General features: G+C 31.6%; 2 protein-coding genes across 6 annotated transcripts; both read left to right on the top strand.

Moving 5' to 3' along the window:
- The first annotated feature begins 72 nt into the window (after positions 1 to 72).
- Positions 73 to 14,672, top strand: LOC130670697 (sphingomyelin phosphodiesterase). Of its 5 annotated transcripts, none has more exons than XM_057474122.1 (8): positions 73 to 301; positions 8,699 to 8,811; positions 8,890 to 9,104; positions 9,190 to 9,486; positions 11,344 to 12,650; positions 12,728 to 12,913; positions 14,373 to 14,438; positions 14,517 to 14,672. In XM_057474122.1, the coding sequence occupies exons 2-7, from the start codon at positions 8,733 to 8,735 to the stop codon at positions 14,401 to 14,403; spliced, it is 2,115 nt and encodes a 704-aa protein (XP_057330105.1). In that variant the 5' UTR covers positions 73 to 301; positions 8,699 to 8,732; the 3' UTR covers positions 14,404 to 14,438; positions 14,517 to 14,672. The 5 variants fall into 5 exon arrangements, with proteins under 5 accessions (XP_057330105.1, XP_057330106.1, XP_057330102.1 ...); XM_057474123.1 differs by having other exon boundaries at positions 14,373 to 14,434; XM_057474119.1 differs by lacking the exon at positions 14,373 to 14,438.
- A 1,197-nt stretch (positions 14,673 to 15,869) lies between these two features.
- Positions 15,870 to 17,743, top strand: LOC130671718 (threonylcarbamoyladenosine tRNA methylthiotransferase). The gene is made up of 2 exons (XM_057475778.1): positions 15,870 to 16,433; positions 16,501 to 17,743. The coding sequence occupies exons 1-2, from the start codon at positions 16,024 to 16,026 to the stop codon at positions 17,726 to 17,728; spliced, it is 1,638 nt and encodes a 545-aa protein (XP_057331761.1). The 5' UTR covers positions 15,870 to 16,023; the 3' UTR covers positions 17,729 to 17,743.
- The last annotated feature ends 290 nt before the right edge of the window (positions 17,744 to 18,033 follow it).

Raw genomic sequence — 18,033 nt, forward strand, 5'->3', positions numbered from 1 at the left:
GAAATAATTTAAATCAGAAATCCAGAAATCGAATCCAGCGCCAAAGTATGAATACAAATAAAGAGGGAAAAAATTGTCAGTTTGCTTTGAGCTCTAATAGAAGACACATGGTCTAGTGTTGCGCGTAAATAATTTAAATATCTAGTGTAAATAATTGTTATTAATTCTTTACGTGTATTAAATAAATTCAAACAACCGCGAAAATTTAGTGATTTATTTTTAAAAATAATACTCTGGTTTCATGTTACAAAATTCAGGATACACAGCGAGCGCATGCGGCATAAAAATTCGAATTTTAACTGTAAGTGTTTTTTAAAATTTACTTAATTGTCTTTTCCTCAGTAGTAATAAATAATTACACTGATAACGATTGTAGGAAAATATTTGTTTGTTTAAAAAAATGTTTGAGTACTTGTACATAAATTATGTAAAGACGTCACGCTTCTACTAATGCAATAATAATAGTAACTTGCGCGTTAAACTGTAAAAGTTTCTTACAAAGTATGTGCATATATATGCATATACTTAATATACGATATATGAAAAACAATATAAATATTGTAAGTAAAACTTTTGGCCCAGTTGTGAAGTTCACAGGAAAGAAACTAAAAATTTATAAATATTTTATTTTATGCGCGGGAATGTAAATTTTTAAAAAACGCGCATTTCAAAAATTTAAAAATTAATAAGTGCATTTTTTAAAATTATTTACTCTATTTATTTAAAATTTTAAATTTGTTTGATGCCTGGTACACTCACTCACTTTATTTTTGCAAATTCAAAAATTTTTATATTTATATTTAATGCCCACTTATCCCCGCCTTTATTGCGCAATTCAAACAGTAACCAGTTACTGCTGGGTAATTTAAATAATTTCACTGTAATATTTAATAGCAAAATTACTTATTGTAGGAACGGGGTATAGATTTAGTTAAGCGAATAAATAAATAAAAAGATAGTAAAAAAAACGCCAGTTGTTTATTCATATATTTATTAAAATAAATTCGTGTAATTGAAACAAATTTGTGTAATCAGATAAATGTCGCGTGTTGCTGTTAACTTCCGGTAAATTGTAAAATTGGATGAATAGAGTCAATGTCAATTTTATTATGTTACAATCCAGACGTGAAATAGATAATTGAAGTATGTGGTATGACTATTTAACTCATTGTTTATTTATTTATTTATATATATTAGACTGACTCAAAAAAATCGACTAATTTTTTTCTTCATTATATCGAAAATATTGTTGGAAATGACGAAAAAAAAATACTGTGAAAGTTTGAGCTCTTAATATTAATATTAACAACTGCCGCATCGCGATTTTCTATTTCCCGTTTAAATAACATGGGAAAATTTATTTTTTAAGCTTTGGAATTTTGTAGCTCTCGGTGGGACCGATACTTTTGAATGTTCAAGACATATTCTTATGGGAAATTTGACGCTCTACAAAAAAGGTCTCTTACAATTTTTCGATATTTTTATTTCTTCAGAAGTAATTCGAAGTTGAAGTTAGATTGACGATAAATTTTCACATTTTTTAAATTTTTTTAAGCAACCATCAACTTTATCCGAAAATTTTAGAGGACATTTTTTGTAGAGCATTTTATTTCCTACAACTTATCTCAGAAAAAATTTTCGATATTTCACTTAAGTCGTATGTTATTTGCAATTAGCTGAAAATTTTCTTAAATAATCTAAATTTTGTTGCTTAAAATTAATTATATTAAATTTTCAGTTAATTGAAGTGCGATGAGGTACCTCTTAATGTTAATATTAAGAGCTCTAATTTTCACAGGCGTCTTTTTTCTGATAGTTTCGCCGGAAAAGTAAGAAAAACTCAAAATTTAATATGAATTCGACTTCAACCTCAAATAACTTTTGAACAAATAGATTCCGCAAAAAATGATAAGAATCTTTTTTTATAGAGCATTTAATTCCCTACAAAAATATGCCTGCCAATTATTTCTATGACGCATCGTTAGCAACTTATAAAAATCAGAAGACATAAAAAAAATTTTTCCCATGTTATTCTTATGGGAAATAGAAAAGTGCAATGCGGACAACGTTAATATTAATATTAAGAGCTCTAATTTTCACAGGCGTCTTTTTTTATCTAAACGAAACTTTTGAACCTGTTTGGAAGGAAAAAAAAAATTTGTTTGTTTTTTGAATCACCCTAATATATATATTTTGTTGTTGTTATTTATGGTAAAAATTTAAGACACGACTATGGCTGTATATTTGTATCAGTGATAGTTACCTTGCAATAACGTCACGGGAAGAGAGAGCGAGAATAAGAAATTAAAGTATGTCAAACTGATACCACATTGCGACCATTACTGATCTTCAAGCAAATCGCGGGTCCATTGGTCAATACGCGACCAGATCGCGTTACTTTTAGTGGGTTTTTATTTAAACGTCACTCGTTTAATTTATTCCCATCTCTAGGTCGTTGCCTTGGTGTGAAATTATTATTATTATTATAATAATAATTGTAACAAACTCATAAGAAAGACCCGTAAACGGGACAGTGGAGTGTCTGGTTTTATTTCAAGGACGTGTGAGTGATCTTTTATAGATATCAGGTCACCTTTTTATTGTGCTGGTAATTAATTACAGACTACTGTTATTCGGGTAAATACAAAGCCATTGTTTTAACAAATAAATAGCAATTACGCGGTGCTGATAAATAAATAGTTCGTTACCGTGCGATACTAAACTGGATTGTGGATAAAATATTAAATAGCAAAAAAACATACAAGGATTTACTAAGTACACAACAATAATAATTCTTAGTACATATGTAAAACTATTTAATTTATTTCCACTTATAAATTATTTATCCTCAGTACATATCTAATTATTACTATTATTCATGATCATTTATATCTATTACATATATATGTATGTAAATATTTAAATGTACGGTAAAATATCTGGTATATAATCAGGGATCTAGTACTCGATTACATGTATTTGTATATTTATATTTAGTAAAATTTTGTAGATATAAATATATAAATATATGAGTAATCGGGTACCAGTTCTCTGATTGGGTACCGGGTTTCTTACAAATATAAATTTATAATTATTTATTTTGTCGCAGGATTACCGTTAGTTTATTAAATAATTTTTAAGCTTCAATTTTATATATATATATATATACATATATATTTAATTAAAATATAAGATAGTAAGGAAATAAAAAAAAATAAAGTGAAATTAATTAAATAAATATAAAATTCCAAGAGATTAATAGTTTGAAAAAAAAAAAAATGCATATCAAGATAATAAGACTTATAAATGATGATATATTTTTCATTGTATATTATAACTGCGGAACAATCTGTTAATCTTGTATAGTTTGTATACCTTCTTTACGGTGGATAAGGAACCGTTGCTGTTGGTGATGTTACTGCACGGGTTTGTTGAGCTGAGAGAAAGTTGATGAGCAGGACAGGACATAGGAAGCAATCTTCTGTGTGTAGCACACATATTTTCAAAAATTACTTAAACCCTGCACTGGCTGGCTGGTTCTTTAAAACAACTCATTGTATTGTTATATGAATTTTTGACTGCTTTCTGCATCCTGCATCCTGTAGTTTGCTTCAAGTAACGTCAGTCAACTAATAAAATAATCTAAAGTCAGATCAGCAACTCTCTTATATTTATATCTTGTTCTTTCTTCGTGTATCTGCATTTGCATTTGCATTTTTATTGTATTCTTACTAATGCAGAAAATATGCGTGCATTTATCTAAAACTTTTTACTCAGCACGGACAGTGCAACTGGTCATTAAACGTTACTTGTTATCTTATCATTAGTGTATGTATATATATATATATATATATATATATTTTTTTTTGATTAACTAATAAAAATGTAATAACTCATTATATTTTAAACGACGCAACTCATTGATTAATTCTTTAATCACTAAAGCTTTATTTTAATCGCGTATAAATAATTTTGTTTTTTTTAAATACATGTAACTTTTTATTACGAATATCACTTTGAGTGAAAGCTGGAATATTTATCATCGAATCTTCTAGACAAGTTTAGATACAAGTTCAAACTGAAAACTAGATATCATAAGAAAACAATCCGTCGGACAAATAGTTTACCATTTATGTCTTAGTAATTTGTTGGGAATTGTCGTGGTGTGGTTTAAGTACAGAGAAAAAAATGATTTTTTGGTGTAAGAAACTTTAGGGCCAGTTTTGGACACTTGGAAAATTCAAATAAAATAATCTGTAAAAGACTTAATAACATAATCAATTTTTTAAATATGTCTAAAGATAGGGGAAGGGGGGGGGAGGCAAAAGGAGGTAGGGTAGGCAAAACGGGGTGGCCCCAAAATTTGATAAAAAAAAATTTTATATTTTAAATGATTTTTAAACATTCAAAAATCACTTCTGTAAATATAATTAAGCGTTACTTTGAATTTTTTTTGTAAACTTTTTCAAAAATCAATTGTCAGTTGAAAAATATTAATGACGTTTGTTTTATGATAAAAACTATTGAAAATTTTTTTTCTTTTTTTGTATCCAATAAACATGTAAAATATAATTTTTCTTCATGTAAATTACTTAAAAAAAAAATTCAACTTAATCAAATTCGTTTAAAATCCAGAATTTTTTTTTTTTTTACCTTTTTAGGGGGTACCCCACTTTGCCCGCAGAAATGAAAATTTTTTTTTTCAACGGTAACTGAAAATTTCTTCTATTTACTTTGAATATCATTAAAAAAAAAAAGATTTAGCGTATTTGAGTCCTCGAAAATTTGGTATTTCCTTAAGTACCCCCTTTTGCCCCTCCCTCCCCTACTTCTATCCCACTATTAAAATGAAAATTATATTTTCCGCTTTTTCGTTAATTAAAATAAAGGATTAAATGCCCAAAAATAGAGCAGTGGCCACAAGTGGTACCTCCACCCTATTTTGCCTTATAAATTAAAGACGTAGAATTTTTTGGGGCGAGTAAAAATTTTTTTCTGTGTAAAAAAATTATTTTCACTGACTCGATTTTTGTTTTTAAAAATTTTTTTAAAACGTGTCTTTATTCGAGATCAATAACTTTGGGATAAAATTAGGATATTCTACATACCCTGAAGTAAAACATATTTTGTTTTACAGTAAGACAACATTTGGACCCCATGACGTCAAAAATGGCCTTTGGTAAACCCGAGTATCTGAGTTCTTAAAATAAAAATAAAGTCAAAACTGGTTTACTTTTCCTTCAAGATAAAAAACAAATTTTGATCTTAACATTTATGAGTCATTCCAAAAATATTATGAGTCATAACAAAATATTATTTTAAGAAGAATAAAATATTCATTGAAAATAAAAGTCTGCACTATAAATTAAAAAAAATTTTTTTCCCGCAAGAAATTTTTTTTTTCGTCCCAAATTTTTTGCTGCAATTCAGAATGTAAAGAATTTCATGGGACAAGAAAAAATTTTGTGCCTCGAAAAATCTTTTTTTCAAATTATTTTATACCCAAAAAAAAATTAAACTTTACAAATCCAATTAAATGCATAATTAAGCACTCGAGAATTAATGTAAAATATTTTAACAATTAAAATTGTTACTTACACAGCAATTTGTCATTAACTATAATTACTTACTCCAATTAACTAAATACAGATCATAAAAAAAAATTGTAACAAAGATTTGCAAGTGAAAATAAAAAAAAACCTAATAATTAAATCGTTAATATTCTAGATCGTGTTTATAAATATTTAAATAAAAAAAGAAAAAAAATTTCGCTTTCACTGAGCATTACATATCTTCAATCTATTTAAATAAAAAATTAAAAGACCAGTAACTATCGCTCGCGATAACGACCATTATCTCCTCCAATTATTAATTTTATCAATAAATATTACAGCTCCGATATTTTATTATTCAAAAAATGGAAAGCGAAATTACATTACATTTACTCAGTACCATCTGGACATGTTTTCTACTCTACAATTTTACATACTTGTAATTTTTAAAAAAAAGTCAGGCTTGAAAATTTTTTGTTTGAAAACCCATAGCACGTGGAGACTTAAGTCCGTTCGACTTGGTGGGTCGAATAACGGTCAAAGACAACTCTCTGAGTGTATTCAACTTGTCCTCTTACTCCCTCATTTCTTTTTATCCGTCATAAAAATACCGAGCACCTTAACAAAACTACAAACCCATCTATCAAAATAAATTTAACTAAATAAAAGTAACACAGTTTACTTTTTTCATTCTTTTTTTTTTGTTAGTTTTACTCAACCTAAATACCGATTGCACTCATCCGTGGCGTCCCAATAACGACAATTAAATTTAAAATTTAAAACGATGAGTGGTTTTTGAGTACATCACTGACCTACTCACTTGCTGGACTGTCAACATTTAAAACACTTTTATTATTGTAATGTAAACTCGTCATAGTTTTAATATTTCGAAACTAAATTGCAGATACTTAACACATTATTTGAATTTTCGCAACACTAATGTGAAAGTTTTGCGCGGGCATTTTAAATTTTTAAATTTTTATGAAGTGTATGAGTTTAAAAAATAGCGAGTGAATTTCACTGTCATTGGCGGCTGTGATTGATGGGAGTTTCTGATCTATAACACATGTTGTGATTATCATGCTAGCTGATTATTTATATATGTATATATATGATTGTAGAAATTTATTTCATGGTATTAATTATCGTATGATTTATTATGCTCGAGTATTATTGCGCGATTAGTTTGTTAATTAATAACAACTGCTGTCCTGATAAAGTTCTTTTGCATCAATCATTTTAATAAAATATGAATATTACTTACGTATTTTCGCGCCCGCTTTTTGAAATTTTTTACGCGTTCGAAGAAAGTTTCTCATTACAGCCCAATTAGGACTGAGTCGGTCGTAATTTTTTTTAATTATTACTAAAAAAAAAAATATAAATACTTTTTTTATTTAATTTTTATCAAAAAAAGTAACAAAAAATAGAGCGGCAATTTCAAAAATTTAAATATTTATTTTTTCATAATTTTGTTAAAAATGCATGAGTGTGAATGTAGGAGACATTAGACAAATTTAAAACTATAAATAAATAGAGTAAATAATTAAAAAAATAAAATTTTTAAAAAATGCGCATTTAAAAAATTTTAAAATTAATAAGTGAATTTTTTAAAAATTTTATTTTATTAATTATTTACTCTATTTATTTATAATTTTAAATTTGTCTGATGTCTGCTACATTCACACTCATAAAAATCCCCATAACTTTTCAAAATTTGAATTTATCAATTTATCCAATCAGACACTTTTTATCAGCCATAAAATTTCATAAAAATTTTTCCTCTAACTTTTTTTCAAAATCCCTCAATTTTCCCCACTACAATTTTTTTTCCTTCCGAAAAATGCAAAATTTTATAAAATTCAATTTCATTATTTATTTTTTTATCATTTTGTTAAAAATGTATGAGTGTGAATGTAGGAGACATTAGACAAATTTAAAACTATAAATAAATAGAGTAAATAATTAAAAAAATAAAATTTTTAAAAAATGCGCATTTAAAAAATTTTAAAATTAATAAGTGAATTTTTTAAAAATTTTATTTTATTAATTATTTACTCTATTTATTTATAATTTTAAATTTGTCTGATGTCTGCTACATTCACACTCATAAAAATCCCCATAACTTTTCAAAATTTGAATTTATCAATTTATCCAATCAGACACTTTTTATCAGCCATAAAATTTCATAAAAATTTTTCCTCTAACTTTTTTTCAAAATCCCTCAATTTTCCCCACTACAATTTTTTTTCCTTCCGAAAAATGCAAAATTTTATAAAATTCAATTTCATTATTTATTTTTTTATCATTTTGTTAAAAATGTATGAGTGTGAATGTAGGAGACATTAGACAAATTTAAAACTATAAATAAATAGAGTAAATAATTAAAAAAATAAAATTTTTAAAAAATGCGCATTTAAAAAATTTTAAAATTAATAAGTGAATTTTTTAAAAATTTTATTTTATTAATTATTTACTCTATTTATTTATAATTTTAAATTTGTCTGATGTCTGCTACATTCACACTCATAAAAATCCCCATAACTTTTCAAATTTTGAATTTATCAATTTATCCAATCAGACACTTTTTATCAGCCATAAAATTTCATAAAAATTTTTCCTCTAACTTTTTTTCAAAATCCCTCAATTTTCCCCACTACAATTTTTTTCCTTCCGAAAAATGAAAAATTTTATAAAATTCAATTTCATTATTTATTTTTTTTTTTTTTTGAATTAAATAATTTTGACCGTAACCACAGAAGAATTTTTCAAAATGACTCATAAACATAAATTTTTTTTTACAAAGTATTCATATATATTTTTTTTGTTCTACTTACAAATGTATTCCACCTACTGAGATTATTATCATTATTAAGTTAATAGGAAAGCAAGTGAATATTGAACAGCTTGTAAACTCGACACTTGTAACACAGTACGATTAGATAAAAGGTGTCGTCTATCATTATCAAATGGTTTGGCATTGACCCACCTAAACGTAACAGGACCCGAGGTGAATGTGCTGTCAAAAATTTAAACCATGTGTAATGCGCGATGAGTTCTCATCAGTAACGGTGCTGTCCCTGCTACACAAACACATTTTTATCAGTTCGCATTACAAAAAACATTAACTTAAATTTTTTATTCAGGTAATCTAAGGTAATTAGTCATCCAAAGAATAGTATGATAAGTCAAGGATGGAGAGTACTGACCTACTGTCCGCTGTTCCTGTTCCTAGCATTATTTTTAGACAATACTTCAGGTAAATACAAAAACAATACAGACACAACAAGACCTCTAATGTAATTTATAAATTCATAATTTACTTGATCTAATTTAGGAGCCGTCATAAATGTGAGTCTTGATCGGACGAAAAGACAAATAGAGATTGAGAAGACGAACTGGACCCAGCTGGCAGACGAATGGCTTTCAGCTAAAAAAAGAATCAGTGATCAGTTCATACCCATTTTGCCAGACTCCAGTGGAAATGTCAGAGACTTGCCACCAACTGCAGAGACTGTCATTGATGGAATGACTCCCGAGCAATTGTCGAGGGTCAGTATTACTATTGCTGTTGTTGTTGACAACATGATTGCTGTAGTTTATTTAATAAGTAAGCTGATAGAATAATAAACTTTAGGTGAACTACTCGAGAATGCTCTGGGACATGGAGAATGTCCAGCAAAGCGGTCATCTGTCTCTGTTTGTCGACAAAGCCATGAAACTGCTTGACTTGCAGAAAGTTATGGTCGAGGTTGAGACATCGGTAATGTCAAAAGTATCATGTACCGCTTGCAAAGTAGGCGCTGGTCTTCTTCAGCACTACATCAAAGGCGGAAAGACTGACCAAGAAATAATGACAAGCATTTACCAGTTTTGTGTATCGCTGCACATTCAAAGCTCACGTGTTTGTCACGGCGTCACGCTACTTTTCGGGGTAAGTCTTAATAGATCGACTGTTATATCGATCCCTGGACAAAATTTATTTGATAAATTGTAGAGGTGGGTAGTTCCGGACCTGTATAGTTCCATGAACTATGTCTTTTGTCGGATACGTATCCGATCGTTCCTTAAAATTCACTTTAGTATACTCACTACACGGAAAGAAAATTATGGGAAGTTTTCCTATGCATTATGGGAATGGTTCCCATAATGGTATGGGAACAGTACCTATACTACTATAGGGATGGTTCCCATATATTATGGGAATCATTCCCATACTATTATGGGAATGGTTCCCATATTGGTATAGGAACTATTCCTATAATATTATGGGAACTATTCCCATAATGTTATGGGAACCATCCCTATAATATGATTAAATTTTTTTTTTGCACAATAGTGTAGAAATTTCCCAAAATTTGAATTTTCTTGAATGTTTTGTGCTGACAAAAAATTCTTGTTAAAAATTTTAATGTTTTTTGACAAATACGATTTTTTTTTCAATGTTTGAATTTTTGTTTTTATGTTTAATAATATTTCTGTGTATTGTAGAAGTGATTACCACACTTTTCTTTAAATTAATTTTTTCATGATAATATGGGAACCATTCCCTTAATATTATAGGAATGGTTCCCATAATGATATGGGAATGGTTCCCATAATATTATGGGAACCGTTCCCATACTATTATAGGAACCATTCCCATAATATTATGGGAATGGTTCCTATAATTTATGGGAATTGTTCCTATAAATTATAGGAACCATTCTCATAAATTATAGGAATGATTCCCATAATATTATAGAAAGTATTCCTATAAATTATAGGAACCATTCCTATAATTATAGGAACCATTCCTATAGTGTTATGGGTATCATTCCCATAATTATAGGAACTATTCCTATAATTATGGGAAACATTCCTATAATTATAGGAACCGCTCCCATAATTTATGGTCGTAATTCCTATGATGGTATAGGAAAAAATTTCACAAAATTATGGGAACCGCTGCTATAATTTTCTTTCCGTGTAGTTTTTTTTTGTCCACCACTGCCGTCATCACCAACAAACAGTAAAGCAGCAGAATAATTTTTGGTTGATGATTTCTTATGAAACTTTGAGTTGAATACCATCATAATTCATTCTCTATTTAGTATAAAATAATGAAGTTCGCCCTGAATGCGCCTTAAACACATGAGTCGCATAGCATAATGTTGTGTATAATAGAATATTTTGTATGTCTACGTTCTAAATACTGAACCTTCATGAGAATTAAAAACGTTAAATAGTTCCACGGATATGATTCCAGGAACTAGTTCCCTTTCGCTCCGGAAACGTTCCAGGTTCAATCCGGAATGTTCCCGGAACTACCCACCTCTAATAAATTGACTGATGGAAGGGCAAAATAATATTTTTTACGGATGACATTTTGACCAGGGACCGTTTTGATAATAATTTTTACTGGAAAACTATACAAGCAAAGGAGTTTAAGTTGCCGGGCTTTTTTTTAAATTTATGTCAGTGATTGCTCGATTTTTGATTATATAAAAATAAAAAATAATAACAATAATAATAAAAAATTCCGTAAAAAGACAGGCGTAAAAATGAGTACATGGTACTTTCTACTTGTAAATTATAGTCAACAAGTGATTTCACCAATCACGTATAGAAGTTTAATCGAGTATATATATATATATATACTTGGTGACGCAGAAGGTAGTACTTAAAATATAAAAGACCGTTTATATATTGATAGCAGTCAGTTATTGCTTCATCATATCATCATATATATTTAATATATAACAATTATATGAAGTATTGACACAAATTGAAATAAATGTCTTTATTTTAGGGAGAAGTTATTTACGTTCTCAAGCAAGTCAACATGGGGCCGACCCAAATTTGCAGTTTTGTAATCGGCGACGCTTGTGACGACGCTTACAATCCTCTTCATGAATGGGAAGTTGCCTTTCCACCAGTAAAAAAACCACCAGTCGACCCGCCAATTCCACCGAAAGAAGGAGCGCCGACATTCAAAGTTCTGCATATTTCAGACACACACTACGATCCCTATTACCAGGAAGGCTCTAATGCCAATTGCAATGAGCCCTTGTGCTGCAGACTTACCAACGGAGCGCCGACTACGGGTGCCGATGCCGCCGGACGATGGGGAGACTACAGAAAATGCGATACTCCCAAGAGAACTGTTGACCACATGTTGAAACACATACAGGACACACATGCGGACATCGATTACATTTTGTGGACCGGAGATTTACCACCGCATGACGTCTGGAACCAGACTCACGAAGAAAATCTTAAGATTCTACGAGAAACTGTTGCTCAGATGGCCGAAACTTTTCCTGGAGTGCCGATTTTTCCAGCGCTGGGTAATCATGAGTCTGCTCCAGTCAATAGTTTCCCGCCGCCGTTCGCCCCCGAGGAAAACGGCATCAGTTGGCTGTACGATGAGCTCGACAAACAGTGGAAACGATGGCTACCAGCAGGAGTATCTCACACCGTCCGCAGAGGAGCTTTTTACTCGGTCCTAGTTCGTCCAGGGTTCAGAATTTTATCTGTCAACATGAACTACTGCAACAACAAGAACTGGTGGCTGCTTCTCAACAGCACCGACCCGGTCAGTGAGCTCCAGTGGCTGGTCTACGAGCTCCAGGGAGCGGAAATGAACGGCGAGAAGGTTCATATCATCGGACACATTCCCCCAGGTCACTCCGACTGTCTGAAAATATGGTCAAGAAATTATTACCACATAATAAATCGGTACGAGTCAACGATAGCTGCTCAGTTCTTCGGACACACCCACTATGATGAGTTCCAGCTGTTCTACGACACGGCTGATCTAGGCCGCGCACTGAGTATCGCTTATGTAGGACCTTCTGTGTCGCCGTACTATGATTTGAATCCTGGGTACAGAATATATTACGTGGATGGCGATCATCCGAAGACCACGCGGATGGTCGTCGATCACGAGAGCTGGGTGATGAACCTCAAGGAGGCTAATCTCTATGACTATCCTATTTGGCACAAGATGTACAGCGCTCGGCAGGCTTATCAGATGCCATCATTGCTACCAAAAGATTGGGACGCTTTGATTGATAAGATGACCAACGAGCCATCGAACTTTGATCTCTACTACAAGTAAATTTTTTTTATTTTATCAAATTATGACACGACTATTTTCTACTTATTATTTTATTTTTTCTGCTGTTATCTAGACATTACTACAAGAATTCCCCGGTCCGACCGGTCTGCAACAGCGAGTGTCGCAAGAGAATGCTCTGCGATTTACGAAGCGGCAGGAGCCATGACCGCAAAGCTCTGTGTCAAACTCTGGAGTCAAGAATCGACGGGGCGAACGGAAACAGCTGGCGCGAATGGATCTACAACGGATTGGCATTATCGTACGTAAAAAATTGGTGGATGGACAATTACAATGGGAATACTAAAACTAACGAAGTCGGTCTTGATTAATTATAGGAAAAAAATATCGGTTGCTTCACTTATTCCTAACATTTATTTTTTTGCTACAATAATATTGTACGTAACTTTAATTACTCTAACAATAACTTTTTCTGTGTATTACTAATTGCTCACTAGAATGTTTAAGCTGTTATCTACTTTTATAAACACAGTCGAACTCCATTGTCGCGGAACTTCCCCTCAATCTTGACCCCCACTACGAGCTACGCAGTCTCTTACCCGATGTTATACAATTGTATGTGTGTATATAACACATGTGTGTAGTTCATTTTTTCCGGGAGAAGGGACATCCATTAACTCGAAGTTTAAAGAAATTTCCGTCCCTCTGTCTACAGAAAAATTGAATGAAACCCGATTGGAACCTGACTGAGTCGTGTGCGCATATCACTCAGTCAGGTTTTGCACAGTAATCAGTGTGGTGATGTACCACAATCGAGCATTTTCTTTCAGCAAGGTACTGAGTCGGGTGCAGAATAGCAACCAGTCAGGTTCCAATCTTTCCACCCCTGGCGGTTTTGAATCACCCTGGAAACACCCTGGGAGTGGAATCACGGTGGATCCACGATGGTTACACGGTGTACCCACCGTGATTCCACGTACACCGCGTAATCACCGTGGAATCATGGTGGGTACACCGTGTAACCATCGTGGAATCAGGGTGATAAAATGAAAAAAAACCCACCGTGTAACCATCGTGGATTCACCGTGATTCCACTCCCAGGGTGATTCAAAACCGCCAGGGATAGACTAATTGTCTATTCTCAATAATAAAGTACCCGGTGTTGACATCGTCACGGAAATTATTTGCGGATTTCCAACTGAAACTGACAGAGACTTTGCAGAAACTATGAGTCTTTGTATTAAAAACAAATTTCCCAGTTTGTTTATAAATCAATTTTTCCCGCGACCTGGAACTCCCGCTGCCAAGATGCCAAAGGTCCCGACCCAGTTGGTCAAACGCAGGACCAAGGAGTTGTCGGATTTCTTCCAATCCTACGAACCCTGCGGTCACAAAGTCGGGGAAGTTCAGAGAGTTTTGGTAACCGAAATTTCTCATGATAAAAAACATTTTGAGGGACACAAAAAATTTTATGAACAAATTCTGCTGCCGATGAAAGAAGAAATTATGGGGAAAATGGTCAGTTAAAACTAATGGAGTTCGACTGTAAGTCCTCAGTGCCTGATACTTTTGTATGTAAAAAATTGTTATGTAAATATTTGAAATGTATTTTTTTACATTAAAATATTGAGAAAAAAAAAAGTTTCTAGAATTATTTAATGAGATTTAATTAATACTGTATATATATTAGTGATAATTGATAAAATATATATAAATATAAGAATATGCTTTGTAAATACCGATAAGTTTCTTCTGTTCAGTGTTAACTGGTGGTGGAAAATGAAACAATGAATTTATAAGCACACGATTCTGTGGCTATAAAGTGCGTAAGTGTCGTCAATAAAAATTAATAACTGTTATTATTATTAATGACAATTACTGATAATTGTTTTGTTTATTTTTAGGATGTCCGTAGTGATGGCGATCCCACGATTCGCGTACAATTTACCCAAGTACGTACTGGGCCTGGGTTAGCTGTGATTTAAAAAAATAAAGTAATTAAGCGACGAATTATATCATCGAGTTCTTTTGAATCCTATTTAATTGTGACTATGATTTAATTGATTTATATTTAAATCGGCTCAGTCATTGCGGGAAAAATATGCTCGATATAATCGCAGCTGACTTGTATATAAAAAATTAGACGTTGATTATTTATATGATCATAAATTTATTATAGTTTATAAATTTTTTTTAAATGTAATATTTAATATTAATATTTTATATATTATATGTAAAATTTATGCGTCTTTTATTTCGAAAATAGGAATTTATAAATATATGATAATTTTTTTTGCAATCATTGCATTGCATTTTTATTGTGATGCTGACAGTAGCAGGCATTAAAAATTTTTATTTATTTTCAATAAAAAAAAAAAAAAAAACTGACAGGTAAAGATTTCGAAAAATTTAAGTGAAGAATTTTTCGTATATTTTTTTGAAATTTTTATGATGACAATTTAGTAATTAAAAAAAAAACAGTAAAATATTCAGTTGTCGGCTGTCAGCATTTTGTAATTTTTTTTATTAGCCATTAAAATTTAATTTTTAATATAAATTATTAATTACTGTAAATTTATCATACATCAGACATTTTTTAAATTATAAATTTATAAATAAAATATTGATATAAATTTATTTTAAGTAACATGTACTGAAGTGTAAAAATCATTGTCCATTTTTAAAAATTATTTTCTATTTGTATCAAAAAATTTGAAATCTGTTATTTTTAGTATTATTATTATTATTATTATTATTTCAATTAAAAATTTAAAAAGTAATTAGCAATGCATTAATTCTTAATTATTTTTTCTATCCTGTCAAAAATTTGACACGAGTATTTTTAATTTTCTATTTCAAATTCTATGAAAAAAATTTGTTATAAAATTGTGTTATTACTCACCGTTTCTTTATCTCATATATATATTTCATACATATATATAACATTAGATAACTCAGTTTTAAAACTAATTACTACCAGTATCACAATTAACTAGTAATTCAAAATTATCCAGCAGACGTCACTGCCTCCCACAATTTAAATTCAAAAAATTTATCTTTGGCGCCATCTATGAATTCTAAATTTCTCAGTTTTAAAACTAATTACTATCAGTAGCAATAGTAGCAATTAACTAGTAATCATCGTCACTCAAAATTACCCGGTAGGTGTCGCCACCTCCGCGATTTGAATTCAAAAAATTTTTCTTTGGCGCCATCTATGAATTCTACATTTTACCCACAGTTTAAAAATGGTATTTTATTTATTATTATTGTGCATTACATGTGCCAATTATTACCGTAGTAAATACAATAAGTATTTAATTTACTATTTTTATTTTATCTCAAGTTAAAAAATTAATTCAAGACCACGTGTCAGTGTCATTTCGCTAAAATAAACAAAGACATTAAAAAATGTCTTCTCCGTGCATAGAAATAATTGAGGACATTGAGGATCTAATTTCCTCCCAAGATATAACCCCCAAAGAGAGGTACAGCTCCAGAAAAAAAGTAACTATCAGATCTAAAAATAAAAAGGACATTGAAAAATTGAACGAAGAACTGCCCGAGGTTCCCGTGCTCTCGAGTATAATTCCCGGTACCCAGACGATTTATTTAAAAACCTGGGGGTGTACTCACAACAGCTCGGACACCGAGTACATGGCTGGTCAGCTCGCAGCTTTCGGGTACCAATTAACCGAAGAAAAAGATAAAGCCGACTTGTGGCTGCTTAACTCCTGCACAGTAAAGGCTCCAGCAGAGGATCATTTTAGAAATGAAATCGAAGCTGGACAGAAAAATGGAAAGCACGTCGTCGTTGCTGGGTAAGTTCCATCCCCATTTTTTATTTTTCTTCTCTTTATTTATTTATTTTATTATTATTTCTACCAGCTGCGTACCCCAAGGAGCGCCAAAGACCGGGTTCCTAAAAGGACTCAGTGTGATTGGAGTCCAGCAGATTGACCGCGTCGTCGAAGTAGTAGAGGAAACGCTGAAAGGCAACACCGTGAGATTTTTGGGACAGAAGAAAGAAGCGGGCAGAAAAATTGGCGGAGCTTCGCTGTCTCTCCCTAAGGTCAGAAGGAATCCGCTGATTGAAATCATCGCTATCAGCACGGGGTGTCTGAACCAGTGCACGTACTGCAAGACCAAGCATGCAAGAGGACAGCTGGGAAGTTATCCACCAGAAGAAATAGTGGCGCGAGCTCAGCAGGCTTTCGAAGAAGGAGTCGTTGAGTTATGGCTGACTTCGGAAGATACGGGTGCCTATGGAAGAGACATCGGTACCAATCTCCCGGAATTGCTGTGGAAAATAATTGAGATCATACCCGATGACTGCATGATGCGGGTGGGAATGACTAATCCTCCTTACATACTTGAACATCTTGAGGAAATAAGCAGGATTTTAAATCACCCGCGTGTTTACAGTTTTCTCCATGTTCCCGTACAGTCGGGTAGCGACCAAGTGCTCGTGGACATGAAGAGAGAGTACTCGAGAGCTGAGTTCCAGCAGGTCGTCGACTTCCTCAATGATAAAGTACCCGGTGTTACCATCGTCACGGACATCATTTGCGGATTTCCAACTGAAACTGACAAAGACTTTGCAGAAACTATGAGTCTTTGTATTAAAAACAAATTTCCCAGTTTGTTTATAAATCAATTTTTCCCGCGACCTGGAACTCCCGCTGCCAAGATGCCGAAGGTCCCGACCAAGTTGGTCAAACGCAGGACCAAGGAGTTGTCGGATTTTTTCCAATCCTACGAACCCTACGGCCACAAAGTCGGGGAAGTTCAGAGAGTTCTGGTAACCGAAATTTCTCATGATAAAAAACATTTTGTGGGACACAACAAATTTTATGAACAAATTCTGCTGCCGATGAAAGAAGAAATTATGGGGAAAATGGTCACTGTTAAAATTGTTCAAGCGACTAAACATTCGATGAAGGCGCAACTTGTTGATGATCCGCCTGCATCATCACTTAGGACATTAAATAATAATAATGAATCTGTCTCCGTATCACCAAATATTATGTACCCATCAATGTATAGAAATTTTGCAATAATTGCAATTCTATTCGCGTTACTTGCAAGAGTTTTGTGGAGAATTTTTATTCTTTGATTGTCAATATTTATATTTATTGAAAATTCTAATAAAATTTTTTTTTTTTATAATTTTTGAATGTTTTCTTTCAAAAAAAATTAATTTCAAGGCTTCCAGTCGCCGACTTGACAAATCGGTAAGTCAGGGAATTTTTTTAATTAATTAAAAAAAAAAATTACCCTGTGGTAGTGGAAAATTTTTACCAGGGTACTGATGGATTAAATTTTTCAATTTTTAAATTTTACATGTAAAATAATTGACGTCAAATTATTCGGTAGACTAATTAACTGTCATATTTTATCGAAAATTTGAAAATAAATTTT

This window comes from Microplitis mediator, chromosome 7 (genome assembly GCF_029852145.1).
Source record: "Microplitis mediator isolate UGA2020A chromosome 7, iyMicMedi2.1, whole genome shotgun sequence".
In the NCBI taxonomy this organism is placed as follows: domain Eukaryota; kingdom Metazoa; phylum Arthropoda; class Insecta; order Hymenoptera; family Braconidae; genus Microplitis; species Microplitis mediator.

What these genes read in the sequence shown, in the direction of transcription:
- LOC130671718 (XM_057475778.1), top strand. Translation starts at nt 16,024, where the DNA reads ATGTCTTCTCCGTGCATAGAAATAATTGAGGACATTGAGGATCTAATT. An exon ending in AAGCACGTCGTCGTTGCTGG is followed by an intron (nt 16,434 to 16,500) that starts GTAAGTTCCATC and finishes TATTTCTACCAG; the next exon opens with CTGCGTACCCCAAGGAGCGC.
- LOC130670697 (XM_057474119.1), top strand. Translation starts at nt 8,733, where the DNA reads ATGATAAGTCAAGGATGGAGAGTACTGACCTACTGTCCGCTGTTCCTG. An exon ending in AACTTTGATCTCTACTACAA is followed by an intron (nt 12,651 to 12,727) that starts GTAAATTTTTTT and finishes GCTGTTATCTAG; the next exon opens with ACATTACTACAAGAATTCCC. An exon ending in TACAACGGATTGGCATTATC is followed by an intron (nt 12,914 to 14,516) that starts GTACGTAAAAAA and finishes GTTTATTTTTAG; the next exon opens with GATGTCCGTAGTGATGGCGA.